This window comes from Dryobates pubescens, chromosome 5 (assembly GCF_014839835.1).
Source record: "Dryobates pubescens isolate bDryPub1 chromosome 5, bDryPub1.pri, whole genome shotgun sequence".
Lineage (NCBI taxonomy): Eukaryota > Metazoa > Chordata > Aves > Piciformes > Picidae > Dryobates > Dryobates pubescens.
This window is the reverse complement of record NC_071616.1, coordinates 5998781-6026128: the sequence shown is the minus strand read 5'-3', so window position 1 is coordinate 6026128 and position 27348 is coordinate 5998781. Positions and strand designations below refer to the sequence as shown.

General features: G+C 48.4%; 1 protein-coding gene across 1 annotated transcript; it reads right to left on the bottom strand.

Annotated features, from left to right (window-relative positions):
- Nucleotides 1-1786: 1786 nt before the first annotated feature.
- Nucleotides 1787-13949, bottom strand: DLL4 (delta like canonical Notch ligand 4). The gene is made up of 11 exons (XM_054161498.1): nt 13159-13949; nt 12765-13028; nt 12235-12292; nt 11224-11493; nt 10215-10275; nt 9976-10106; nt 8418-8587; nt 7119-7338; nt 5956-6664; nt 5116-5224; nt 1787-3706 (listed from the first exon to the last, which is right to left on the bottom strand). Exons 1-11 carry the CDS (start codon nt 13210-13212, stop codon nt 3701-3703), a joined length of 2052 nt encoding a protein of 683 aa, XP_054017473.1. The 5' UTR covers nt 13213-13949; the 3' UTR covers nt 1787-3700.
- Between the last annotated feature and the right edge of the window lie 13399 nt (nt 13950-27348).

Sequence of the window (27348 nt, the reverse complement as noted above, 5' to 3'; positions counted from 1 at the left end):
ACATAATCAGGTCCACAGGTTTTAATGGATTTCAGCTCCCTTCTGTCTATGAATACGGTTTCCTGTCTCACTTTGCGCAGGAAGAGCTGAGTCTTTTTTGGTCTTAGCATTCCTGCTTGCCTAGGCTTTGGGAAGAGTTCTCTGGCTATTTTCCTGTTTGATTTTTGTGTGTGTTTTGTTTTAAGCAGGACAGAGTGCATGTGTGTATGTAATCCATGTGCTCAATTAAGAGAGGCATCTGTTGGGTTTATTTCACATTGCCGAGGAAGGACTGCAAGCAGGGAGCATCTGCTCGGCTTTTTGTCAATGGCTTGTTTTTCATAATTTGCTCTACAGGGTGAATGTTTGGGGAGGGGGGGGAGGTGGCTTTTTATTTCTGAGTTTCATCTTAAATTTATTTTTATGGTAGCCAAGGAAATTGGCTGGGATTTGAAAGTTAATTTCGCTAAGCAAAGAGCCGAAGAGGGAGAAACAAAACCGCCCAAAGTAAATAGTATTTACACACCCTTAATAGTACACTCAGAAACCATTATGTGCAGTGCTTTAATGACAAAACAAAAGTAATTTCTTGTGGTGCTCTCTTTTTTTTTTTTCCCTTTTAATGTATTTTTCATTCCAGAGTTGGGGCTTTTTGCTTTGTAACTTTTTTTGAAGCTAGCAAATTTTGGTTAGATTTCATTTTGGGGAAAGATAGGAAAAGCATCCAACACTAAGAGGCTTTCTTGGCATTTTGTCAACAATGATAACAAAATAATAATAATAATAATGATAATAATGATAATAATGATAATAATGATAATAATGATAATAATAATAATAATAATAATAATAATAATAATAATAATAATAATTTTTGAAAGGCTCTTGTTTTAAAATAGAGCAGCAGTGGCTTCCTGTTCTTACAGTTTCTGCTTGTGTGCATTCAGGTGCTGTCTGTACTGTGCCTAGCTGATCCAGTGAGAGCTGTAATACTCTGTAAATGTACATGCTGCAAAGGTGACTAAACCTGCTGGGAGTGGTTGATACAAGTGTGCTTTTTACACTTTTTATTGTAGAAACAACCTCCAAAAGGGCTGTGAAAGGGTAATGACTTTGTGCCGTCCTGGGAGGACACAGCTGCTGGTGTAGCACCGGGAACTTGGGAGGAGAAAGCCTGGAACTGCCCCCCCTAATCCCAGAAGTGAAAGACAGATCTTACCCACCACAATCAAACAAACAAGGACACGGTCATGCCAGCGTAGATGTAGATGTTGTGCAAGAGCAACCTGAGGGCAAGATCTGGATCTTACTGAAAGCATTTAAAGAAATAGGATTTTTAAAAACAGTGATTGTATCTTGCTTGGAAGCAAACTCCCAGCCAGCACAGTTATTAAGGCACTTGGAAATGATATTAAATCTATAACTTCCATGCCACAAGTTGTTGAGGAAGAGTGAAATGTTGATAAAAATAACTCTCCTGACAGTTCAGTCCCACTCCCTAGCAAGAGAAGATGAAGATATAGAATTTGAATCTTATGTAATATATCACAATATAAATATGTATAACTTCTCTGTCAGATGATTGCCACTCAGCTGAACAACTCTGTTGACATCAGCTAACAGTATATAGCTGTTTTATAAAGAGCAGCTGATGACAGCAGTTGGTGTGCATAATGTGAATGCAGGGCTAGCCGTAGGGAGCGGGCAGGCACGCTTACTTCTGGGGCCCCAGGTAGCCTTGGCTGTCACAGAATCAGGGGACCTGAAGTGTAAAAGGACAAACCACAAGAAACTGCCTGTAGCAGGAAAGTATTTTCATTGCTTGGAAAAAAAAAATAAACTTCAAACTTTGTCATCACATTAAAAACATTACATGAGAAGTAATAAACATATTTACACTTCTGTTTTTGATTATAAATATACATTATATACAAAATAATGTTATAAAACGTAGAAAGTTCAGTGCTTCTGATTTGTGGTTTTTTTTTTTCTCTTTAAATTACTGAAATACTAGTCTTCAAAATAAACTACAAACAGACAAACTAAAACCCATATTATTGATTTCTGAAGGTCGTCTTCGACATGGTCTTACGTGGTCAGAGCAGAAGGTCAGTAGTGGACGTGAGGAAGGGGTCTTTGTCTGCACAGTTCGAGGCAGTAGATGAGCTAGTCCAACAACAGGATTTACAAAGGCAGGAATATCACTGTCCGAGGGAGAGCATGGTCCAGGTTTCTTCCAAGAGATCTTGTTTCCTCCCTCCTCATTTTGCCCCACCCCACGGTCTCATTAGCGTCACAGCACTTTCCACTGGGGTGTCTGGTGCTATTGCTGTAAATATGTATATGAGAAAAGAGCTCCTGCCCGCCTCTGGTTTCCAGGGGCAGGCTTCCCCTTCTCCACGCAGCAGTGGGTGCGTAGGAAAGAAACAGGGCAGGCCTAGAACCTTCTAACTCTAATCCCCACCTGTCTTGGCAGAGGGTGTCTTGGTGGATGCTTCGCTATTGGGCATTTGGAACCAGGATGAAGGACAATAGTTGGAGTTTTGCAACCGGATGGAGAAATGGGGAAGGGGAATCACACCGCTTCTTCTTCTTCTTCAGAAAGTAACAGCTGCAATTTTGAGACTATTTGCAGTAGAAGGTGGCACCTAATTTAGAAACACAGCAGAACCCCCCAAATTTGTGTCAAAATAAGGCAAAAGGGGAGAGAGAATGAGGAAGGAGAAGGAAAAAAAAAAAAATCTATTCACAATCACTGGTAGTGCAAAGGGCATGAAAAGAGCTGAGACAACTCAGCACATAAAGGTTCTAGGAGCTGATTGATTTTAAACGCATTCGTAAGGCAGAGATAGAGTAAGGATAGACTTGGGATCAATCACAACCTCCTCCTTATCAATGGGGAAGAGGCAGTACACATTCCTCATCTCGACTTTTCCTTCGTCAGTGTTTAAATCCACAAATATCCTGGCCCATATTGTGGCTTGGGTCAATCAGTTCTCCACAGCATCACCGAATGAGATGACAAATACATTCGGCATTCCTCTTTCCTTCCTCCTCTGGCCCCTTACACAGTCTCCAGTACATGCAGCAGGAGGGAGGAGATGCAGATAGTCGTGTAGCAGAAAGTATCAACCGCCCCTGCCCAATAGTGTTCAGGTAACTGCAGGAAGAGCAGTCAAGTCTCTGTTTGGGCTTGTTAGATTCTCTTGACACATTTTAGGCACTTTTAAACCCAGAAGAAAATGGAGATCTGGTTTATACTGTATCCATTATCTGCATAGCAATGTGTCTGTCTTCACACCTTCCATGGCAACATCTGTGATAGTTAAGTGCCTCCATATCTACTGGCACCTCCCATAAGCCAGAGTTCTGGAAAGCCAGGGGTCTGTCCATGAGGAACTGGCCTCAGTATCTTTTAAAACCAAATTAAACCAATGATATTTTAAACCCCTCTCTCTTGCCTCTGCCTCCCCTCTTCTATAGCAAATGAAATGTCTGGTATCAAACTTCAAACAAGGGCAGTAAGAACAAAAAGGTGTATTGCATCTTTCAGTAAATTCACAGTCTGTCCAGTTCACCCAGTTCCATCCTCCGCCTGAGAGCAGCAAGTTGCATGTAGTTAAGAACAGTCCAATCCAGTTCTGAATTGTAAACAATGCAGCAGGAACGTCCATCTACTGGCATTACCAAGTCTGAGGTGCAAATGGGCTGATCTTCAGTCTTATACCTGTCAGGATATAAAATGAGACCAGGAATGAGAAGGAGGCACAGCACAGAGCGCTGCTTAACTCACTAACTGTGAGATTCACACCAGAGCCTTTTAAGCCAGACATCACTGCAGCTTAACTACTGCCTGGGCCCAGAGACAAAGAATCACTGGCAAAATAAATTGTCTGTGTGATGAGTAGCCTCTCTACCTGCACTGAAGGGAGGAAGGCTTACAAACCTGAGTGCTTAATATTAGGTCTCTCTAAAAAGCATATGGTATAAGTAAGCAACTTGTGTCCAGAAGCCTGAATGATGCAGAGAGAGGTTTAAGGAGTTGCCATTCTGAACATAAAAACACTTCTAGAGGTGCTTGACCTAAATCTGGGAGTCTAGTTTTGCTTAGCAAGATCTTCCAAGGGAGATACGGTATTTAGGTCAGTTAATGGGAATGAAGCTTCTAGCTGTCATTTCTGTCTTTAAAAATCCTTCCACTTAGTCTTAAACCTTTAATATAGTTGGTTGACTTGTGTTCCAACTAGGCTTTAAGAGGAAAACTGATATCTGCTTTGGCAAGGGAGACAGAAGCCTGCAGATCTGACTTCACAGATCACTGCTCTATGACACAGCAAGCTTCTCTTTCCTGGAGTCTGAAACCAGTCCTAAAAATGGCTCCACTGAAGGCAGCAGGTATCGGTTCATGTCAAACTGCCTTTAACTTGCACTAAGCCTTTCTCCACAGAGTCAGCAATTCTTCAGTAACTGGTTGGCTCCTCAATAATTGCTTCCTAAAGTCTTACAAGTTCAACGCTAGGTCCTTCCCTTTTCATGGACCTGCCCTCTGACCTTTCAATATAACATGAAAATCTAGATCTGTTTATCAATAACAGCCTTAAGTTCTGTTAGACAACATTTAGCTGGAGCTTAATTGCCAACAGGTTGGAATTACCTTATTACAGACTTCCTCAGTGGCTGTTAGGCCTACCCACTAACACGTTCAGCTACCTTTCATCTCCTGCTGGAAGAGTATAGATTTATCTGTTTCCACACAACACAGATTACCCACTGTAGTTGGGGAGATAAGGTGGCTTCATGTCAATGGGCCTACAAGCAATTATTATTTCCATTTTCACTGACTACCTATTTAAGACGAAATAATGCTACAATGTGCTGAATCGTTATAGGCTGATGTGCTGTGCTTTCATCTCTAATGAACGTATCTAAGCTCAAAATCTCTGATTTCATAACATCAGAGCTGCTCTTGTCTTTATTTTCCCCATTGTATGTTCTGTGTGAGCCACAGCAAAGAAGATGAAGGCTGGGAAGCACTAGGATCCCTGGAAATAGAGTAACTGGCTCAGATGCAGTTTTAAAGGGCAGTCAATCCCTTTACTTTGTGAGTTTGTGCCAGTCCACCTGGTACGTGCTTACCTCTGTAGCTATGATGCACTCATTCCTTTCTTCTGTTATCACAAAGACGGACTGGTACATGGAATCCCTTGGAGAGCATATCGCTGATATCCTACACTCCGGCTTTTCACTAAGGCAGAGCAGACAGAAAAGAACGTTAGAGGGCTGCTAATGAGCCTGGCTCTCCAAATCTACCATGAATATGGAGGGGTGGAATGAGATAGCCAGGAAGGTGTGGCAGGGAAGGGCAGGGGATGGAGTTTCACATGTTCTATATGATGACAGGACATTATACTAGCAAAGTGGAAGTAAGACATAGCTACTGTCTTCCTATGCTTCTGCCATGTCCAACCTAATAGTGTGCTGCTCAGATCCCTCAGTGTAACAGCCACAAGCACATGCCAGACAACACTTTCAATACATGCATCAGAAGCCTGGTGAGCCAGTGAATCCCTGCCCTTCTCTAAAAAGAGCAGCTATTTTCACTCTTTTTTTTCAGTAAGCAGATGATTTTGCCTTCTTGATAAGCAGAATACCCGTTTTTAATCACTGTATGCCTTAACTGTTGTTCCTTCAAGATCTACTGAAGAAGGAGAGACACTTCTTAAATTCACCACTGACTTAGCCATGCCCCCTTCGTCACAGCCATAGTGGCAGCACCCTGCACAAACAATTTATCTGATTTAGTTCATAATATCTCTTGGCCATGACACACATACTCCGGTATGAAGATTCCTGACTTTGCTCTGGTTTGTTTTGTATGTTATCTCTTTCTTTTTCCCTGTATTTTCTCATTTGTTTCTGGACCAGTATGAAGATGAGGGAGCTCAAGAAAGACCAGAAGGAAGACTGCATTCTCACCTGTGTAGTCTGAGGGGAGACTTTTCTCCTAAACACTTTTCACTTTTGTAATATTTATCTTCCTGTGTCCCTCTACTTGTCAGGTCTTTTACCAGATTGTAGTCCAGTTTATGATTCTTGGGTTTGTAGTTCGATTTCTCCAGCCCACAGTCCACTTCAAGGTCTTTATTTTTGTTGGTGTTTTTGAGCTGGGAAGCTGGGATGAGATTGTCCTTTTGGAAATCAGACAGGTTGTTCATTGTCTCCAAGTCCTGCTCTGGTTGCATCCTCATCTGCCTGATGACCATCGCTATCATGCAGAACAGTATGAGCAAAGCCACCAGCCCCACCCCCATGGATATAGCAATCCAGGGGACTGGTTTAGGAGGAAGTGTAACAGGCACTGAATAAACTGGCAACTCACAACGGTTGCCCATGAAGCCAGAAGGACAATAGCAGACAAAGTTGGCACTATAAAGTCCACTGTAGCATGTGCCTCCATTCTCACAAGGCCCAGAAGCACATTCATCTCTGGTTTTGATGTCACAGTTCCTGCCACTGTAGCCTGGCAAGCAGGTGCAGGTGTAGTCGTTGATTAGGTCATGACAAGTTCCCCCATTGGAACATGGGTTTCTGGCACAATCATTGATGTTTATCTCGCATTTCTGACCAGTGAAGCCAGCCCGACAACGACACACACGGATCTGACCGAGGTAAAAGCAGTTACCGTCTGAGGAGAGAAAAAGTACAGTAAAAATAATTAGTCTGCAATGCACTTCGTTCAGAATCCTAAACCTCTCCCCAGGCAGCATTTTATACTCTCTCCAGAAGAGGGTGGTTGGTTTACTAAGCAACTGCAAGTTCCTTCTAGTTTACTTAATTGTACCCCTATGCCTTAAAAAGATGGCCCTTGCAAATAGGTAATAAAGTTAAGTTACTTCATTCTGCCCTCTTCTCCATCACACAATAAAACCCTGTGCCTTGTTTTGTTGCCTAGAAAATGCCAGTGAAAGCCCCCACCCTGCCTCACACGAGACTAAAATTAGGGTAGATGTGGAATACAGCGGGGGAGAGGGACTAATGTGTTAGAGGAAGAGTAGAGGTCAGATTGGATTTCTATCACTTCTGCACTGAAAAGCACAAACGAGGCAGAGGCGTGAGGGGGTTTTGCTGAAAAGACTCACCGTTTGCACAGGGGTTGCTTGTGCACCTGTCTACTTTCTTCTCACAGTTTGACCCTGTGAAGCCAAAAGGGCAAACACAAGTGTAGCTGGCCCCTTGCTCTTTTTCCAGGCATGTGCCGCCGTTAAAGCAGGGAGAATCGATGCAGGTCAGAGCGCTGTGCTCGCAGTGAGTGCCGTAGTAGCCAGGGGGGCACAGGCAGTGGTAACCGTTCTCCATGTCCTACAAAACACATTAAGCCACTGTTACTTGATGACACCAAGTGAGAGCTGCTTGCATGCATGCTTTGGTCACAGTAAACACTGTTCAGTCCCTTCTCGTCCACACTTCCATGTGGCAAAAGCAAGAGTAAATAACTGCAGGCTGGACTGTGAGGGACAGAGCTGTGAACTGGTCATACTCAGTGTGGAGGAGTAATCATGCAGCTATACAAGCAGAGCAGACACAATTGTTGGGAGCCTACAGGCATCTAGACAAAGCCATCACTAACATGACTACTCTAATGGGATCCCTGAGGTCCTCCCAGGGCAGAATGGCATGCGTTGACCTTTACAGCTGTGATCAGGCCATTTATCCTCAGCACAAGAGCCCTTCATTGCTTGACAAGGGCTTACGTTACTTTGCTATGGGTTAAGTCCCACCACTTAGATAACAACCAAACTGTTTCTTCTTTTCAAGTACTGTATGTCCAGTATATGGGAGAAGGGAGCTAGGGTCTTGTGCCATTACCTTTAATCCAAACACTCATCCAATCACATCTGATATCTATTATCAATCAGTCTTTATCAACAGGTAGAATCAATCATTGACTGGGTCCGAAACCACACCGAAACACTAGACAGCAGGCAACTAAGAATGCAGAACCCTGTCTCAGGGACAGTGTTTCAGCTGATTGCCCCCCTATTGTCTGACACTACACTTTCACAGCAGAAAGCAGAAGTTTTATTTTACTTGCTGTTACAACACAGACTCAGCGCATTGCTGTATGAACCTTGGTTTGAGCGGCGTATTCTTTTTTACAGATCTGCTCCCTCACCCACCTTGGGTCTTGCCAAGCTCTCATAATGGCTGCCACAGAAACCCAAGGATCAGTTGACTAATTCTAATCTAGATGATACATCTCCTCCTGTAACAGACTTCCTCCCCTGACACCTCTCGGGAAGGGTTCAGTACGCTAGTTGTGAGCGTCAGTAATGAACCTGTGTACTATCGAATTCCCATTATGTTGTTACAGAACCATTTCTGAAAAGCTATACTGGGGCTTGCTTCACACAAAGCCTTTACATTTAAAGTGTCCTTACCGTGCAGCTGCCGCCATTCCTGCAGGGATTGCTGTCACACTCGCTGATCTCGTGCTCGCAGTCAACCCCAGTGAAGCCCGGTCTGCAGGAACAGGTGTAGCTGCCCTGGCCAGTGTTCATGCAAGTTGCTCCGTTTTTGCACGGTCTGTGGTGAGTGCAGTAGTTCAGATCTGCAAAGAAAGCAGGAATTAAGAGCAAACCCTTTTGACAGCTGGGAAAAGGCATTGATACAGAAACATGTGGGTCAGCAACAGAGAATTTTCCGTGAGGTATGGCATTTTGCCGTCACTAGGGATACTGGAGATGATTATCCAGGTTATTATCAGCAATAAGGAGATGTTCCAGGTTATCATCAGTGTAGGTATTCCTCCACATCCATCACTGTAATATGTAAGCTCTGAATTTTGAGAAACCTGGCAAAAATTTCACTTTCTTAGTGCTTGGGTATACCCTCCCTTTTTTGTGTGTGCTTAAAGCCACTAGCTGCAATGAATTTAGACCTCAGGTTGGAAAACGCACTTCATAATGTCGGGTTCGTAAGTGTGTGTTGTCCAAAGGACACGCTGTGGCACTATGGACACCGTGCACGTGTCACAGGAAGAGAGAGAGCCCCATCTTTGAAAGGTGTGCTCCAGGGCACATTCTGGGGAGGCAGGGAGGAAATATAGATGTTTTGGCTTGGAGAGTTAAACAAACACTACAGATCTTTTATTGTTTATTTACATTGCTCTCTTGTTACGAATGTTAGTAGTTTAAACCATCCACATGTTCTGCCAAGCTTGATAGTCCTTTCCCCCCCCCACTTTAAATCTGAGTCAGAGGTTAAGCACACAAGTTCATAGGACAGAAACAGAAAGTCTTTATTGTATCTATAAATACCACAGAGTAACTGGAATACAACTTGTTAATAGATAACTACAAGCAGAACAAAAACCTGCTTAGTTCAGACTTCGCCATCTTAATCCTATAACTGTCTTGAGAACACTTGGTTTGCCTTGAGCCCTTCATGATCTGAGTGCCAGCAGTGCATATATGGCCTTGAGGACATGACTGCTCAGCTGGCTACGGTTCAGTGATTCAGTGGGTTGAATAGGTGGAAGTGGTCTGGTGTACCTTAAAATGGAACCTGTACTTTTCATTCTTGCTTACATGATTTTTCTCTCATGCTCCAGACTTATCACATGAGTTAATTTCCTTGTATGCAAAATAAGGAAGGCCCAAATGATGCTGTTTACTGCTGCTGGTAACCGTTCAGTAAATTGTTAGAGCTGTACGGGGAATAAGTTAAACTTCGCTTGAGCAGGCAGAAAACTTGCATGTTCAACACTCATCCAGGTTGCTGGGTTTTTTTCCAAGAGAAAAACTGCAGCTACCAAAGCAGTTCAGTAGTTTTCAAACAAGATCACTACAAGAACTGGTATCTAAGAACTGGTACAAACTGATGTCTAAGAACATGGACCTTGTGGAAATTTAATTCCAGATCCAATGGGTCACATTCCTTAGTCTGGTGCTGAGGAGTACCCAGCCTAGCACCATAGCCACAACCTTCAGAACTAACCTTGATCACAGAAGAGGCCACCCCATCCTTCATCACATATGCACTGCCATTGTGTTTTACAAGTCCCGTGGCGGCAGCCTATATGGGGAATGCATTCATCACAGTAGCGGCCTTGCCAACCAGGACGGCAGCTAAAAGAAAAGTCAGATTAAAACATTAATGACATGGAAAAGAGTTTAAGTTTCTATTACAAGGTGATATTTTAACTGAAGTTCGGATTGCAATTGCCATCTACTCACATGCACTCTCCAGGCTTGTTGCAATATCCGTTCTGTTCAGTACACCCAGACAGACAGATGGCTGTAAAGAGAACATGAAAACCCAGAAATGTTTAGGTAAATACACATGGCACCACAGAATACCCTTTCAAAGGGGCAAATGCCAGCTTCCAAAACTATGTTGAAAATGAGTTTTGCACTTTCAGAGCTTTGTTTTAAAAATTCAAGGTACAAGGAGTTCTGAAGCAGGAGAAGCAAACAAGGAGAGCCAACAGTTGATGAGTTCTCCTTTAGTTTTTCTGTTTATACAACAAACATGAACTCTTGCAACTCTTGCTAGAAAAGGAGCAAGAGGAGGCAGCTTTGGCTTCTGCTAACAAAAGACTGAAAAATCCAACAGGGCCCTGAGCTCACAGTAAAGATTTCCACTGCTATACCGCAACACCTGTCTCATCTCCTCTGGCAGCGGAACGGTGGAAGCATTTGTGTGGGCAAGCTGCTAGCATTGTAACTTGGAATAGATATCGCTGATTCAGGGATATCAGCCAAGATCCTTTCTCTGCTACCTCGCTCATTGTTGCTAATGCTTGCAGAGGTGAAGCACTGTGCTGGGAGTTGCAGCCAAAGCGGGCAAAGTCCTCAGTGTGCAACTTTCTCTCTCCAGCAGGGAGTGGAAAGGTCAGCATGAAAACATGGCCCCGGGCACCTACTGGGTAGCCGTGCGCACTGCATGGTTACGAGGCTGTCAAAGGCATTGTATTTTAAGGACTGACTGCAAAGACAGCTATGACCAGGGTCAGGCCAGCTGGCAGAACCAGACAAAGGTTTTTGGATCCGTTCATTGAATTAGCTCTTTGATGCCTTGGGGGCGTTGTGCTTCCTCCAAGACCTCTTGGGTCTCATCTCTACCCCACACTAACACCTGGGGAAGCCAAACTGGGTGATGCCCCTTCATGTGTGGAGGTTTTGGAAGCCCACACGATGTTCTTAAAGGCCACAGGGTGACAATGGCAGCATGGTGGACACTTACGCTCGGTGCAGTACTCGCCGGTCCAGCCGGGCAGGCAGGCCAAGCTGCCGTCCGCCTCACACACGTAGTGTCCAAAGCGGTCGTCGCGGCGCTTGCAGAGGCGGGAGCAGCTCTCGCCATAGTAGTTCTCGCTGCAGACCACCCGGTAGGAGTAACGCAGCTGGGTCTGCGGGCCGCTCTGCACGTCCTGCGACCAGCCCTCGCCCACCGACAGCGACCGCTGGATGGACATCTGGCTGATGAGCCACTCCTCAGAGGGCGGCCGGGAGCCTGCAGGGACAGCAGACCCTGCGTTAGCCGCCGGTAGACACTGGCAGCAACGGGTCCCGTTCCCCCACCCACCACGACGACCCTTATCCCTCCGGGGGGGATTGTGTGCGTGGAGTGAGGACCTCCCGCTCGCATATCTATACACAGGCCTATGTGTATACATGTATGTATGTATGTATGCACGTAGAGGTTGTCCCCGGAGGCAGGCGGCCGCCGGGGTGTGCAGGGCAGGAGTGCTAACCCCGGCCGAGGGGGGTTCAGCAGAGGGGCCTTTGAAAAGTGAGGGCTGCCGTGAAATATCCTTTTCCTCTCCGCTCAGAAAAACATCCCAAAGCTATTATTCCTTTCCAAAGGGCGGAATTCGAGCAAGGTGTAAAATACAGGAAAAGGCGGCCGGGGCTCGCTGGCAGCCTCCCGGCTTTCTCACCGCAGCCCGCCTCGCTTTCCCACGCCAAAAATAAACCGGAGGAAACGCAATTGTGTTGGGAGATTAGGGCCGGGGCAGAATCAAAGCGGCCCCTGATGGATATCGTTGCGGGACCGGCTCCTGCCGCTGGTGGGACCAGGGCCGGCCCGGCAGTTATGGCATAAACAGCTGGGCCGGGGGGGCGGCCCTTAGCCTGCTGCGGGCTGGGCCATGGGGGAGAGAGGGGAGCCAGGGCGGGGAGGGGGGGGGGGGATGTAGGGGGGATGCTACCGCCGACAGGGCGCCCCCTGCCGTCGGCGTGCGGCCGTAGTCACCTTCCGGCAGGTAGTTGGCGGGCGCGTGCCAGGCCTGGATGATCAGCGAGAAGGTGCCCTGCGAGAGGGGGACAGGGCAGAGAAAGCAGCGTCAGCACAGCACCCACCGGGACACCCACCTCGGCACCCACCGCACCACCCACCGCCGCTCTCCACCGCCGCGCCCCTGCCCTGCCCCGCCGAGCCGACCCGGCGCTCTGCCCCGCGGCTACGCGCCTTCCCTCTCTCCCTCCTACGGACCGCGGAGCATATCCCTCCCCACAAACAACAACCCCCTTTGCTTCTGTTTCCCTTTACATTTATTATCCCAAGTGCTTCTGGGTTGGATGCGGGTTTTCATACTTCCCCACACACACCTTTTTTTTTTTTCTTTTCCTTTCCCCCCCCCATTTTTCCCGCCTCCCCCCTTAAAGGAAGTTCTGGCACTAAGTCTAAAGGCAGAGAGCAGCCTGTTTGCATTGCAGATAAACAGCCTTCCCTTGCCGCCCTCTTGCCCCACCACCACAGTTGAGTTTAAAGTGGAATCTCACCGGCCACGTGAAGTTAAAGGGCAACTTAATGGGGCTGTCAAATCTCTCTGTATCCTTGATGCTGAAGGAGTTTATTCCCAGAACCGGGGTGATGATGCTGCCGAAAGTGCAGGCTCCCGGGGAGACCACTGCCTGAAAATGCTTCAAACAGACTCGAAAGAAGGTCCTGCAGTGGGGGGAGCAGGGCTTCCCGCTGGCCAGGTACCCGTGGCTGTTCACGAATTCGTGCAGCTCTAGCTGAAAGACGCCAGAGCCGGACACCCTCTGCACAAAGGGGAGACACACAAAATAGCCAAATCAGACCTTACCCCGGCTTTGCCATGCAAACTTGCTTCCATCACCCACTTTACATTTCGCGAACCCTATTTTTTTTTTTTGTGCGATGTGCGATTACCTGCTGTAAAATCATTAACAGAAACGTCAAGCCAAAGATGCGCAAGGCTGTCATTCTGTGTAATTCAAGCTGCCAGTTCTTAAGTGGGTTTAGTTTTCCTCCTGTATTCCTCAAATGGTCCAAGCAAGCGCTTCTGGGTTGAGGGAGAAAAGAGGCGTCACGGCGATTCTCCCGGAGCAACCTGCTCTTCCAAATATTCCCCGAGCACCAGCAGAAATCGAAGGTAAAATCCAGGTGTCGATCCGCCCGTCCCCTTCTGGGAATTAATCCTGCAGCCAACCGCCGACCTCTGATCGCTGCCGTCGCCTTTATAAACTCCAAAGCCGGGTGGGTTCTGCTGCGGGAGGCGGAGGGCAGTGCTTGGTGTGGAACCGCTCCTCCTTTCACCGGTGCTCGCAGCTCAGTAAATGGAAAACTTGCTTCCCTTCGAGCTGTTTATATAGTTGCCTCGCATCCTCACAAGCTCATTATGTAAACTGTCAGTCAGACTCACGGGCGATCCCTCCCCTTTTCCATCTTTCCTTTCTGGAAAAAAAGAACCAAATGTTGCGGAGAGCCCTCATATCCAGAATTAATACCCTGCTGCCGCTGCCGCCGTCGCCGCGGCCGCGCTGCCTGCCGCGGAGCCGAGCTGATTACGAACAAGCCGAGCATCTGTTGAGATATTTACGGCGCTCACCCTGCGAGAGTTCCCTCGAAAATCAAACGCCTCTCCACAGACCTGCTTTCCTCGGCGGACGAACAATAGCGGATGAAATGTTTTTAAAACACGCTTGTCAGTTTGTTTGCTTGCTTGCTTCTCTCTTACCCCCACCCCATCTCTCCGTGTGTACCCCGGCCATCACGCCAGCCGCTTACCGGGGCTGTGAACGGGGCAGTGCGGAGCCCCGCTGCCGCGGCCGGTCCGTCAGGCAGGAGCTGCCCTGCCCCAGCAAGGGCTGTCCCCAGAAGGAAAGTAAAAGTAAAGAGGTGCTTGCCCGCCGGGCGGGCACCTGGGACGGCCCCGTCGCTGGGGCGCAGCTGCTTGCGCTGCTGCCGGCCCGGCGCTAGCCCTGAGCCCAGCTAACGAGGATGTGCCGAATGCCACGCGGGAAGGGGGCGAGTGGGTGATGGCAGGAAGACAGGCACAGTAGGGATCTGCGGGCTCTCAGACGCCCTGCCGAAATGGGTGGCAAAAGAGAGTCGGAGCGAGCTGCACGATGCCGGTGGGGATGGAGTCCGCCTTTCCTGCTGCTGCCCCGGCCCCCCAAAAACACGGGCAAGGGGGAGAGTCGGGCCCTTGCAGGCAAGGGAGGAGGGGGCCGGGGGCAGTGTCAAGCTGCTTGGCAGTGGCCGGTGTCGGGCTGCGGTCTGGCGTGTGCCAGTAAAGCCCTTGGCCTGATTGCAGCGTGCGCTTATTGTTGGGTCGCGTGTCCCTCATTAAAGCCAAGCACAGAGAAGGCCTTTCATGTGGCTTTTTATTTCAGCTTGTTAAATGGATGGGAGGCCGGAGGGGGGTGGAGGGAGAGATAAACCCTCAGCTGTATGATAATGAGGTCTTGCCACCTTTATGCCAGTGCCCGGCTCGCAGGGCTGCGGACCTTTCCGGCGTGGATCACCTGGGGAGCAGCGCGGAGACGCAACGCGCCGAAAGTCCCCTTTCGGCCCCGGTGCTCTCCCAAGGGTCTTTTCTTGCAGCGTTAATCCCCCAAGCTGGGCTCTTTTTTTTTTTTTTTTTTTTTTTGGGGGGGGTGGGGAGGGAGGTGGGGAGTGATGAATAAAGAAGGAAAGCCAGGGACCTGGCTTGTTTGGAGGCGAGACATTATGGGGAGGGTGCACCCCAGCTAAACTTTCCTAGCCGTCCCGTTTCTCCGTTCATATCCAGCAAAGCGGCCCCTTTTCCTGGAAACCAGCTTTGTTCCGGGATGCGGTTACAGTCCGTGTGCGGGCAGGCGCCCGGGGTAGGGCCAGGAGGGCACGGCACGACTACTGGGCTACGGAAAAAGAGCTGATGTCTCCTCAAGCAAAAGCCGTACCGGTCGCCGTCTTGAACGGTGCCACCGCATCAACACGCGTGGGCGGGTGTGGGGCCAGAAATCGGGGTCTCCGCCAAAAGGGCATTAAAACTTCTCCCGATTCCCTCTGCGCCGGAGAAAGCTGGAGCCGGGGGCACAAGAGAGGGCAGTGTCGGGGGGGCTGTAGCTGGTGGCCCGAGGATGCGTGTTCGTGTGCGGGCACGCGCTGGAGTCGTGGCCGTGATGGAGACAAACCGCAAGGCAGAGGCACAAGCGAGGAGCTCTTTTGTCTCGGCCTCGTAAACAAGTGGGAAGGAGGAATGTGTCGCTGCTGATGAACTCGGAATTTTGCAGCGATCCGCCCGGCCAGATCCCGGCTTTACCAGCAGCAGCGTCAACTGTCAAAATCAAATCTGATGCTAATAGCTTCGGTACTAAATAAAATGAGAGGCCAGATAACATCAGTGCTTGATAAATGGTAATGAGTGTCTAACCTAGGGGAACAGAAGGGCTGTGGGGCTCTTTAATTCAGTATTGAAAGGCTAGCTGGGTACTGCAGGCTCTAGCAGATGTTAGTATGTGTGTGTTTTGATTTTTGACTTGTATTGGACGTTTATTAGGCTAACCAGAGCCACCCCACGCATGGCCACTTGGTCCAGGCACCATCTGGCACAAGCAGGGCGGCGTGCAAGAATAGGGCCTCGCTTTGGTGCTGAGGATCCACAGGCAGCATCTACCATATGGACCCGGAGCTAATGTAGGTTAAGGCAAGACAAGCTGATCTCTGCTTTTCACAGCTCCGCCAAACCTCTCTGCTATCCTGGCGGCGTGCACCTTGGCGGCTGGGGAAGTGCTCCCGCTTCTGCCTTCCCCAAAACCTGCTAAGAGGGGTGCGAGCTCCACAAGCTCTCCTCATTTCCTTCCCCCCCGCCCCCCGCACCCACCTTGCTGGTGGGTGGTCGCCCTTTCTGGAGCCGAAACTTCGCACCCCCTTTCCCTCGTTCCCAGGAGGAGCAGAAGTCGCTCCAGCTCCTCACGTGTCGTCCCCGCAGAAAACAAATATTTTCAGAAGCCCGAGTGAGTGGTGCAGAAACAGACGTAAAACCCTTCTCGAAACTCCAGGACATTATTGTGATTGCAGCCATAAAAAGAGCCTGTAATAAAATAATAACCGGGGAATATAATGAACCACCTGCTGCATGTTGACACACACACGAGGAGTTCAGATTAAAAAAAAGAAGAAGAAGAAGAAGGAAAAAAAAAGTTGCATTAATAGCATCAAACAGCTGAGTCTGAAAGTCGACCGAGAGCAGACCAGAAGCGCAACTCCTGCAAACCCTTTCCTGTGCCCAAGGTGCTATCCCGGGTCACTCCGGAGAGCAACAGCACAGAGACTCCCCCCTCCGGAGCCCCGGCTCCTTTCGAGGGGCACAGGTCATCGGGGCAGGGGGATAACGGGGCCCGCCGAGCCCTCAGCTTTTCCGAGGGGCGGCAGGGGTTGCCCGGATCCTGGGCTAGCCGCCGCCTCCCCACCGTTTCCCATCGCTCCCGTTCCCTTCACTCGAGGTCAGGGCGCTTTCTCCAGCTCTTTCGCGCCTTATTTGCTACCGGTTTGTCTCCAGCCTGGCCCGGCTCAGCATAAGCGTGGCCAGGCCAAACGCATCTCGCTAACGAGACAACGTTAATTAATTCCGGACTGGTGAAAGTTGCCAGCCTGCCCAAGCCTTCCCTTCCCCCCGAGCCCCCGTGCCAGGCTGCCTTCCTTTGCCTGTTCTCGGGGTGAACGTCCAACGTTTCCCTGGGGACACATCCAGCTCTTCCCCACGGGGTGTACCCAGCCTCCCCGCGGCTCCTTTCTGTCACCCATGCCCTGCTGCTCTAAGGCTGCAGACGCTGGGAAGGGGCAGGGGGGCTGCAAAGGACTCCGAAACCTCGCACAAACTCATCCGGGAGCACCTGCACCGCGCCTCCTGCCATCACCCATCTTTCCTCTCTTTCTGCTAGTTCCATATTCCCTACTGTGACCGTTTTAGGCTGTGCCCACCCGACTCATGGGGGAAACTCCCACGGGAGTGGCGTGAGGGGGCTCCCAGTAATGTCACAACCACCGAGGGCTTTCTATATGGTTGCTGCTCTCAAGGTCCTGCAGATACGGAGCATTCGTACCTGTGTGTGGGGCAGGACCTGTCTAGTGCTCTGGCCCTGCAGTGGTGCCACCCGGGATTTTTGGGAAAGGTCACTCCCTAGCTAGAGGCTGTCCCTGTCTCCCTGGTATCCCAGGCTGTCCCCAAGGCAATAGAAGCCACAATCAGGGCGGCTTGGCCGGGTCAAGCTTGTCTGGGGGAGTTCTGTGGTTTTCCAGCCCCTCTAACCTGGGGGGAACATCTGGCCCCAGCCTTTTCCTGTGCCTGCGGTGCCAGTGCCCCCCACTGCCAACTCCACCACTTAGCCACGTCCCTCATCACCACATCTACAAATCTTTTAAATCTCTCCAGAGATGATGACTCCACCACTGCTCTGGACAGCCTGTTCCAGGGCTTGACAACTCTTTTGGGGAAGAAATTTTTGTTAATGTCCAAGCTAAACCTCCTCTGGCACAACCCGGGGCCGTTTCCTCTTGCCCTATCTCTTGTTATTTGGGACAAGATACCAACTTGGCTCCAATTTCCTTTCAGGGAGTTGTAGAGAGTGAGGTCTCTTCTCAGTCTCTTTTTCTCCAGCCTGAACAACCCCAGTTCCCTCAGCCACTCCTCATAAGACTTGTTCTCCAGGCCCTTCACCAGCTTCTTTGCCCTTCTCTGGGCATGCTCCAGCACCTCAGTGCTCTTCTTGGAGTGAGTGCCCCAAAACTGAGCACAGTACTTAATGATGAAATTTCACTAATGCTAAGTGCAGGGGAAAATCACTGTCCTAGTCCTTCTGGCCACACTATTGCCGACACATGCCAGGGTGCTGTTGGCCTCTCCTTCCACGTCTTCCATTCAGTATTCTCCTTCCAGCCTTTCAATGTGCTCAGCCCCACTCTAAGCCGGATTCCACGATGGCTTTGAAACCCCTCAGCTAGAAAGTTGCGCATTGATTTAGTGCTGACACAAACCGGGAAACTCTAAGAAGGGAGGGGAAGTAAAAAGAAAAGAAAGACTGAAGAAAAAAAAAAAAAGAAAAAAAAACCAAGAAAAAAAAAAGATAAGAAGAAGAAAGAAAAAAAGAAAAGCAAAAAGCAGAAAAAAAATTAAAATCCCCTTCTTGCTTCTTTTGTTTCTGCCTAAATGTCCGTGGCGCGGAGCATCCCTCCCGGGAGCGCCGCTCGGAGGGGTGTTAATGTGGTCGATTTGGGGTACAAATGTTTGGAAATGTTTCCCGATTGGCACAGAAGGAGGGGGGATTTGCAAACTGTTGCTGCCACATGTCCCCTCCAGCCTGCCCCATTCTCATTGTAATGAGCCCGGCGCGTGCCTCATCTGCCGCCCCGCACCGGCCCCGGCACGCGCCGGCACCGGGGTGGGGACCGGCTCCCTCCCCACCCCCCCACCCCCCCACCCCGCACCGGCACCGGCACCGGCCCCGGGCCGGGCTGCTTCCCCCAGCCGCCGGCTCAGCCGCTGTGCCTCGGCGCCCGTCCCGTCCAGCCAGGACCGGGAACCCGGGGGCTGCGGGGGGCTGTAACGATCAGCGCTGAGCCCCCCGCTACAAATCGATGGCTTCTTTTCCATACAAATGCCTGCTTACGCCTTTATGTTCTCCATCTGTTTGTAGCTAACACCTGCCATTCAATAAATCGATTTGGCCATTTAATGTAACAGCTTCCCGGGACATTTTTTCGTGCCAGATGCCACAGCAGCTCCAAACCTCTACCCCAGCCCAGCACCCGACCAGAGCAGCCACTCAGCCCCAGGCTTTGCCTCGGCAGAAACCCTGTGCCAGCCCAGCGAGCAGAGCTGCAAGTTAATGAAAATATTTAAAAGTGCTGCTTTTGTGGTGGTTGGTCAAATATTTTTAACACTAGCCCCACCAATCTCACCACCTTCTTTAATGCTGCAGTTTTGGAATGCCTTGGGAGCAACATCCCGGCAGACCCACAGCCCACTGGCAGGTGTGCAAGTGGTGCACAGGGATTCCTGTGGGTCAGTTGGTGACAGTTTTGGTTCCTTTTTGGTTTACTCACCAATAAATACTTTGGATGTTGTATGGGATGTTGTATTTCAAGGACACAAAGACAACTCCCTGCCGTGGTTTGTCATGCCATGGCATGGGGTAAGGCTGCCTTGGGCCTCCCTTGCATGGACCTTGTAGAATGAGGAGCCCCATCCTTCTGTTTGCTTTAGAGGAGGAGCAGCCCTTCTCGAGGGGCCACATTGCTGCCACCTCCCTCTCCCCCGGCCCCCCTTTTCCCCTCCTGGGCATCTGAGCTGCAGCAATGCTATGGTCCCCAGCAGCAAGAGCAAAGACAGGTGGGTAGTCACCCATGTGCTTCTCTGCCCCGCACTGGGGCACTCCTCAGGTTTCCCTTTGACAGGCCCGTGACACAGTCCAGGCTAAGCTGGGCTGTAGCCAGGTGGCCCTCCGATGCAGAAAATGTAACTGATGGAGAAAAAGTAGATCTGGATGGAGAAAGTGGATTGGTGATGGAGAAAAGATGGAACTCTGAGGGAGAAAGGTGGATCTCTGGTTGTCACCCTGCAGTTCTCAGGGAAGGGAAAACAGCATCGCTGGGGATGTGAGAAAGCAGAGTGAGTAATGCATCACGGGGAAGTTCCTGGGCAGTTTCCTTGTGGAGGAAGGGAGCAGCTCTGGGCTGTCCAAGTTCAGTATTGCAAGCATTTTGTTTGACTGCGTTTGTTGCATGATTCATTGTGCTGGGAGTGCCTAGAGCCACTGACAAGCACCTTTATTGCTTTAAATATGAACAAGTACATAAAATGAACCGTGTAAAAATCTTTACACGTACTTATAGGTATGTACCTATCTCAGCTCTGTGGGTCTGTTTCTTAATTAATTAATTAAGTGCAGGTTATGGACACCCTTTGCAAATGCACCTGGCTGTAAAAGCCTAAAAGCCTAATTTCCTTTGAAAGTCAGGAAGAAAGTCATGCAGGTTTTTGGCACTTGTACCTTAGAGAGGTGGAGAAAAGGGGGATTTCTCACAAAAAGCACCTCTGGAAGCTATATCTGGAACTGAGAGTAAGTACCTAGGAGGTGAGCAAATGTCTCTCTTGTTTTGAACCTCAGAGTTGTGGGTGAGATTGGCAGGGGAGAGTGGGAGAGACTGGAGATGTCTCACGTGGAGCAGAGGTTCCCACATTTTTGTTCATACACAAGTCATCTGTGGGTCAGCGTTCATGGATGGGACACTGGCCTGAAGCAGCATAACAAAACAGGGGCAGGCTGGCTTCTTAAAGGGGAAAAATGTCCTTTGCAGGCTCCATAGTGAATGTCCCATGGGCCAGGCTTTGGGAACTCCTGCATCAGAAGGTCTGTGTCTTCAAACAGATGGCAGGGCAGCCCTTGGCTACTTAGAATATGTTTGGGGCTATATTATACAGCACTGAGTAAAGAGATCTGTCACAGAAACACAGTAAAAGGCAGTTTTAACCCTTCCCCTGGGGAGCGGCGTGGATCCATGCTCCGCCTGTGTGACCAGTCGCTCCTCTCCCGGCCCCCACACCGAGCCCACGGGATGTTTGGTAGGGACCCAGCATTGTGGTGCTCACTTCAGACAGTCAGGGGAAGAAGCCTCAGTCTTCTGGCATGTGAGATTTGGCAGAGCAAAGCCTGGAATCAGATGCTTATGGCCCCAGTGCAGCCACCGTGCAGGCTGTCCCAGCAGAGCAGGACCAAGACAAGAGCAGGGTGGGGCATTTGGAAGTGCATACAACCCTGCACCCGGTGGAGGTCGCCTCAGCCTGGAGGTACCTACCTTCTCTGGGCTGGTACCTCATAGCAGTGGGTGTGCTATCATCAAGTATGGTGGTTACACTGGGTTCTCCTGCTTCCCTTATGCTCCTGGTAGCCCAGCATTGGGCAGAAAACATGGAATGCCCAGGACCTTTGTGGTGGGATGTGGAGGACAGTGTGGCAGGAGGAGGTCTGTGGGGACCAGTGAAGTTGCACCTGCTTGTGCACCAGGATAAGCTGCAGTAAGCCAGTTTTAACTTCTCAGAGCTGCATACTGGTAAAAATGAAAGGTGTTGGAAATACAGCTGGCCACTTGAGAAAGAAAATCCATTTTGAAGTCCTGTCCCTGGAGGTAAAACTTGCTAATGACTGAAAAGAGAGAAAGCCCATCCTGAATTTGTATCCCTAGCATTTATATTTACTTCTAGTAAAATAGATGTTAACCAGGACCAGCTGCTTCCACAGCCCATCAAAAGCAATCCTAGATTGTCCAGATGGAGTCACTCAAGACAGAGACATGAGCGAGGGCTGCCACCGGCTCCAGGATTTCTGGGTTTGTCCTATTTTAAGAAGATCTTGCATCCTGCAAACACTGCTTATGGGAAATGATTGGATGCAGAGATCCTAGCGGGAGCCCATGAGGCAGCCTCATGTGGAGATGTGGCGATGTGGCACGCTGACATTTTGACATAACGTGGTGATGATTTTATGCTAGCATCAGCCCTCCAAGAGGAAAGTAAATATGTGACATACTGTTCAGAGAAACAAAACAAACCAGACAATGAGGTCCTGTGCCCGGTGACTGATGAAGCCTCTGCAGGCCCATGCAAAACCCCTTTTCCTTTGTGGTCTGGGGATGCTGGGAAGATGAGTGCATCAGGGTATCCAATACCCATCCCTGGCCCATCCAGCCCTCCTCGCTTTTTGTCTTTGTGTGCGGCCATGCAGGGAGCAAACACAGAGCACCCGCTGTGTTTCTATTGTTTCTGCTGTCTAATGGCCCTACTTAGCCGTGGAGGAGCGGGATGGATTTGCGCCTTGCTCACATTGTTCTTGGGGTTCAAAAGAATACTTAAACTAGAGCAGTAGTTAGTATGACAATGGAATAGAAATGAACATTCACTCCAGTGGCTGTGGATGACATAGGGGCTTAGATAATGGGACAAGGGAGAAGAAAATCAATGAATCTGTCTGTCTGTCTGTTGACCCATCAGCATAAATATCTTGTCAGTCATAGGTGACTGCAGATCTAGTCGGCTGGTAAGAGCTCTGTTTGCCCAGGCTCCCAGCTATATCCTTTAAATCAAAAGTTTCATCAGGTGATTTAGCAGACTGAAGAAATCTGGTGCTTGACAGACACGGTAAGCCCCAAATGGATGAGCACTAAACACTTCACCTATGAATGTTACCTGATGTAAACCTATGGTATGCAAAGGCACAGGTATCAACTTCTTTCCTTCCAGTGCTCATGGCAGGTCATGGAGCTGCTCATTCACAGCCTACAAGGGAGCCTTTCTTGAGCTGAGCAACTGTGGGGACTTCACATCCAGCTCTCTAATGCTCTTATACAGAGCTGTGCTGCTGCATCAAGGTGTCTTCTCTCTCTGGGTGCCTTTTTCAGAGGCTACTTAAGGGAGACAACAACTAATGCCTCCTCAGGTCACCTGTGGAAGAGCAAATGGCAGCTTTGGTCCCGTCCTGGAGGAGACATAACTGCCATGATGGAGTGATGAAATAGTTGGGTTAGGCTGACATACCCTTTTGTTGAAAAGCCTGGGGTGAGGTGTGGGACCGTTCTGTGTGGTTCTTCCTGTACATACATACACAAACCCAGGATGGGAAACCCTTCTTCTCAGAGCTTAGGATGAGATTTGCTTCAGTTTATTTTAGCTGTGTGTCTTGAGTTTTCTGGGATAGTCATGGGCTGCAGACCGTTAGCAGTTCTGAGGCAGCCAGCACATCTGACTTGAGCTGGCTACAGGTATATCCCAGACCATGAACATCATACTCAGTATAAAGCAGGAAGTTTGCTTGAGAGAGTTGAGTTTTCTGGTAGAGTCTCCTACTTGGGCTCCTTTTCCTCACCCTTTTCCTTCTCTAGAGGTCTGTCTTCCTGGATATCGTGACTGCTGCACCTCTGCTGGGGTGAGTGTAGCTTTACCTACTTTATTTTGTGATTTGTATCAGTTTTGCTGCTTCTTTAAATCTATTTTTATTTCAGCCTGTGGGTCTTCTTTCTTGATTCCTCTTGTCTGTTGGGGAGGGGTCATCAGGTAATAGAGCAATTGCTGTAGTCTAGCCCCATAGACTAGCTAAACATAGACACTCTGTAATAGGTATATAGGCCATATCAATTATCTCTGCTTCCTCTTGAGTCAACACTGGGATCATATCACTTATCCTGGGAGGGGACTCTGTGGTAGGCAGGATGAATCATCTCATCCCAGAAACACTTCTCTCTCCAGTGACTCTGGAGAAACCTGCATCACTAAGTCAGAGGGGACCCTTAATTTTTAGAAAACTAAAGCAAGGTGAAATTAGTCCCTTTCTACAGTGCTTGAGTACAGAGGGGATAAATATGGGTTGCCCTGATGCATAGAAGTTTGTGGCAGAGCTGGGAGCAGAGTGTGCCTCTGAGCATGAGCCTCTAGCCAGTGTTTGGGACATTGGTTTGAGATTAGGATTAGATGTATCTTGGTTCTGGCATGATCCCAATCTTTATGACAAAGCTGCAGGGCTAGCTACAAGGTATAAAGAAATACAACCTTGTAGATTGTTTCCATGTTGACATTCTTCCCATTGAAGCCTTCCTTGTGCTGCAGCAGTACACCTGAGCAAAAGGCATGGCTACAGCCCAGAACGTGATCTGGATTAGGATCTGTACCACAATCATGATGCTGAATGTGTTAATTGGTAAAAGCAGTTTGTGCTCTGGGGACTGAATTTTGAGCATCCTTTCGACTATGAAGGAAGGAGAGTCGACTGCAAGATTCTGGTTTAGGTCTGCTCCTCACAAAGTCTGGAGTGTAGCAGCAAAGGTAGAGGAAAGAATGTTTCAAATGGCACGCACCAAACTGAATGAACTAAGCATTTCCACTTATTGTTTATACATTGAGTGCTCCAAAATAGATACCGTGATGAATCAACAGCTTTAAAATATGTCTGGGTTATATTAATTCATTAGGGGATCTCACAGTTAACCCTTGAATAATCAGCTTAAAAGCAGAAGGCAGATTTACTGGCATACGGTTTTACATGGACATTTTGCTGGTCAGATGCCAAGATATATAACAATTTAGATGTCCAATGTGTTTTATTCTCCAGTAGAGGCTTTAGCATTCTGTCTTGAAACGGACACGGTGGCAGCTCAGGCCTCTGGAGACTATCACCGAACTGGGAGGCTTTATCTTGCATGTTGGGGAACATTTTTTGCTGTTCATGATGGATTGTCCAGTGAAGGCACTTCACACAATCTATTGTACAGCTTCTTGCTTTGGTGTGCCTGCTTGTTTTCTTATGTAAGAGTTTTGGCCTCTTATTCCTGTTGTGTTTCATTCTGTGCTTTCTGCAGCCCCTCTGCAGATGGGTGCTGCTGCTTGCTTCATTTTAGAAACAACTCACAGCTGATTAACTTCTGCTATCTCTTCCAACTGATGAAAACAGTGAGCCTTTATTTGCAAGGACTAAAGCCAGCTTTAAAGTTTTCCTAGATGTAGTTTCTTCATTTGGGATTTTTGGCAATACTTTTATGAGTAATTTTCTTGGTTGTTTCCCATTCCTTCTCCCATCAGCTGTGTTAGTAGCAGTTGGAAGAGGAGGCTAGTCCCTGTCCTGTTGCTTTGAATTTTAAACACCATGATATCTACTTTTTCTCAGACCAAATGTAGATAACAGGGCAGGAAAATAGCCAGGGACATCTTTCCCTGGGCTGGCTCTCCAGCAGTGACTGTCACCAGTGGAGCTCTGGCAGGGAAGCAATGACAGGAGACTCTGGAGCTAGAAGTCCGGCAGGGATACAACTGCTAGTGTAAATTCTGCTCTGTTGCCTCAGCAGGATAAGAGTGGTAAGCAGTGAGCCAGAGAAAGACAGGTTGTGTGACTGTAAAGAAGCTTAGTCTTGGTCTGTAGTATGGTATGGTTTTGCTTGGAGATTGCAGCTGAGGTCAGAGGCTGCAGGATGTTTGAGCAGAGAATAAGCACTGCATAGGTGAGGTGACATTGCCTGTAAAGACCTCAGTGTAAAGAACGAAGGAAAGCTGAAAAATGGCTTAAGAATAGAGGAAAAAAAGTACACAGGCACTTTCTTTGTATGGTGTGCAGAAGGAGGGGGGACTGAGGGTGGGGGTCTGGGTCTAAAGAGGTACCCAGGAAGGCTGCTTTGGCACAGAGACCTATGATTGATGTCCCAGACTGGGGTGTATCTGCTCTGCTGAAGGCAATCATTTTGGGGAAAAAAAAAACCCAGTCAACTGCATGCTTTTGCTGTGCCTTGGCTGGCATCAGTTCTCTGAACAGATTCTCCACTCTGACTCTTGTTTCTGTTATTTACTGGGCAGACAAAGTAGGGAAATCAAGCCTGACTTTAATGTTGCTATTAATGTTATTTTGATTGTGCAATCATTGAGAGGCAACCAGCAAGGGAGAGCAGAAAAGCAGGTCATATGAAGAGCAGCTGAGGGAACTGTGTTGTTTAATCTGGAAAAAAAAGAGGCTCTTGCTCTCTATAGCTACCTGAAAGGGGTGTGTAATGAGGTGAGGGCCTGTCTCTTCTCCATGGTAAGGAGTGATAGAACAAGGGGAAATGGCTCCAAGTTGCACCAGGGGAGGTTTAGATTGGAAAACAGAAGAAAATTCTTCACTGAAAGGGTTCTTAAGCACTGGAGCAGGCTCCTCAGAGGGATGGTTGAATCCCCACCCCTGGAGGTTTTTAAAAGATGAAGAGATGTGCCACTAAGGGACATCATTTAACACCAGACTTAGTAGAATTAGGTAGTGGTTGGACTTGAAGATACCAACAAAAACTTCTGTACAAGTGCAATACTTAAAGAACAGAGCCTTTCTTAGTGAAACACAGCAACAGTCACAGCATGGTTGAGGTTTGTGGTGCATCAACACCAAAGTTGTTTCATTTCACTCCTGAAATAACAGATTGATAAGTTTTTGTTGCTTAGAATTCTGTTGAAGAGTCTAAGCAGTATTGCTGTGGACTCCAAAGCACCTCTAACAACAGCTCAGTACTGCCATTTTTTTTTTCATAGTGATTTGTATAGAGCTTAACTGGCCTGGAAATGTGTCACCCATAATCCTCTCAGATACTGTTAAACCAATGAAAGCAGCCACCAAATTCTGTGTCACTGTGTCATGGTTCAGAGCAGGCTCCTGTGGTTTTCCACTCTCATTCTTCTTGAATTCAATGTCCTAAGAGACTTTGGATGTGCAGCTTTAGAGGTTAATAATTCTCATCATGTGAATGGATCCTCTATACCACAAGCAGCTGCAATGCAAGCTATCCTGTGCTGCTCATCTAATGTTCCTTCATGTGACCACAGAGAGGTAGCCAGTAGCATTAGGAAGTTTGTACTGCACCCATCAGGAAAGATGCTTGCAAGCTTTGTGTATGGATCAGTATCTGTTGGCAGGGAGGTAGAAACCATCCAATTCATTGTATGCAAGACAGGTAGGTGCCAGTGACTTTTGGTCACTAACATGTTGGGTGGTGACCTGAAGAGAAGCCATAATCAGTTCACTGAGCCAGCAGGCCCTTCTGGTGATTTTTGCCACAGACTGCTGAGTTGCTGATTTCCAGCAGTGGTTAGGCTTGGGAGTTGTACTCTAGAAAGCCTCAGAGTCAGAGGGAACTAGAGCTTTCAGCTGCTAACAGAAGGTGAATTTACATTGCTTTGACCTCAAGATTAGTAAGTTACAGAAGTCATTGCTGTGTTAGATGTTCTTGAAATGTGGAGTGCAGATTTTATATTCATACCTGGTCAAGTCATGCAGGGGTGGTCAGAAAGTACTTGACTCTCTTCCTTTCCAGACTTGTCTCCATCCTGTTCCAATGGAGTGCCACATCACTGGGAAGACTTCCCTTGGTTGAATTCAGGGCAATGTTCCCTATCAGGATTTGTCCCGTTAGATCTCTTTGCTTTCCTCTTCTCCATCTAGGTGAGATCTTGCTGCATTTGGGGCACTGGACTGCTACTGAGACATCTGAAGAGGTGGAGTATTGGGACAATAGGGAACAGAGCAGCATCCAGCACAGTGTAAGCCTAATTCAAACATGCAAATCAAGATCTATGTT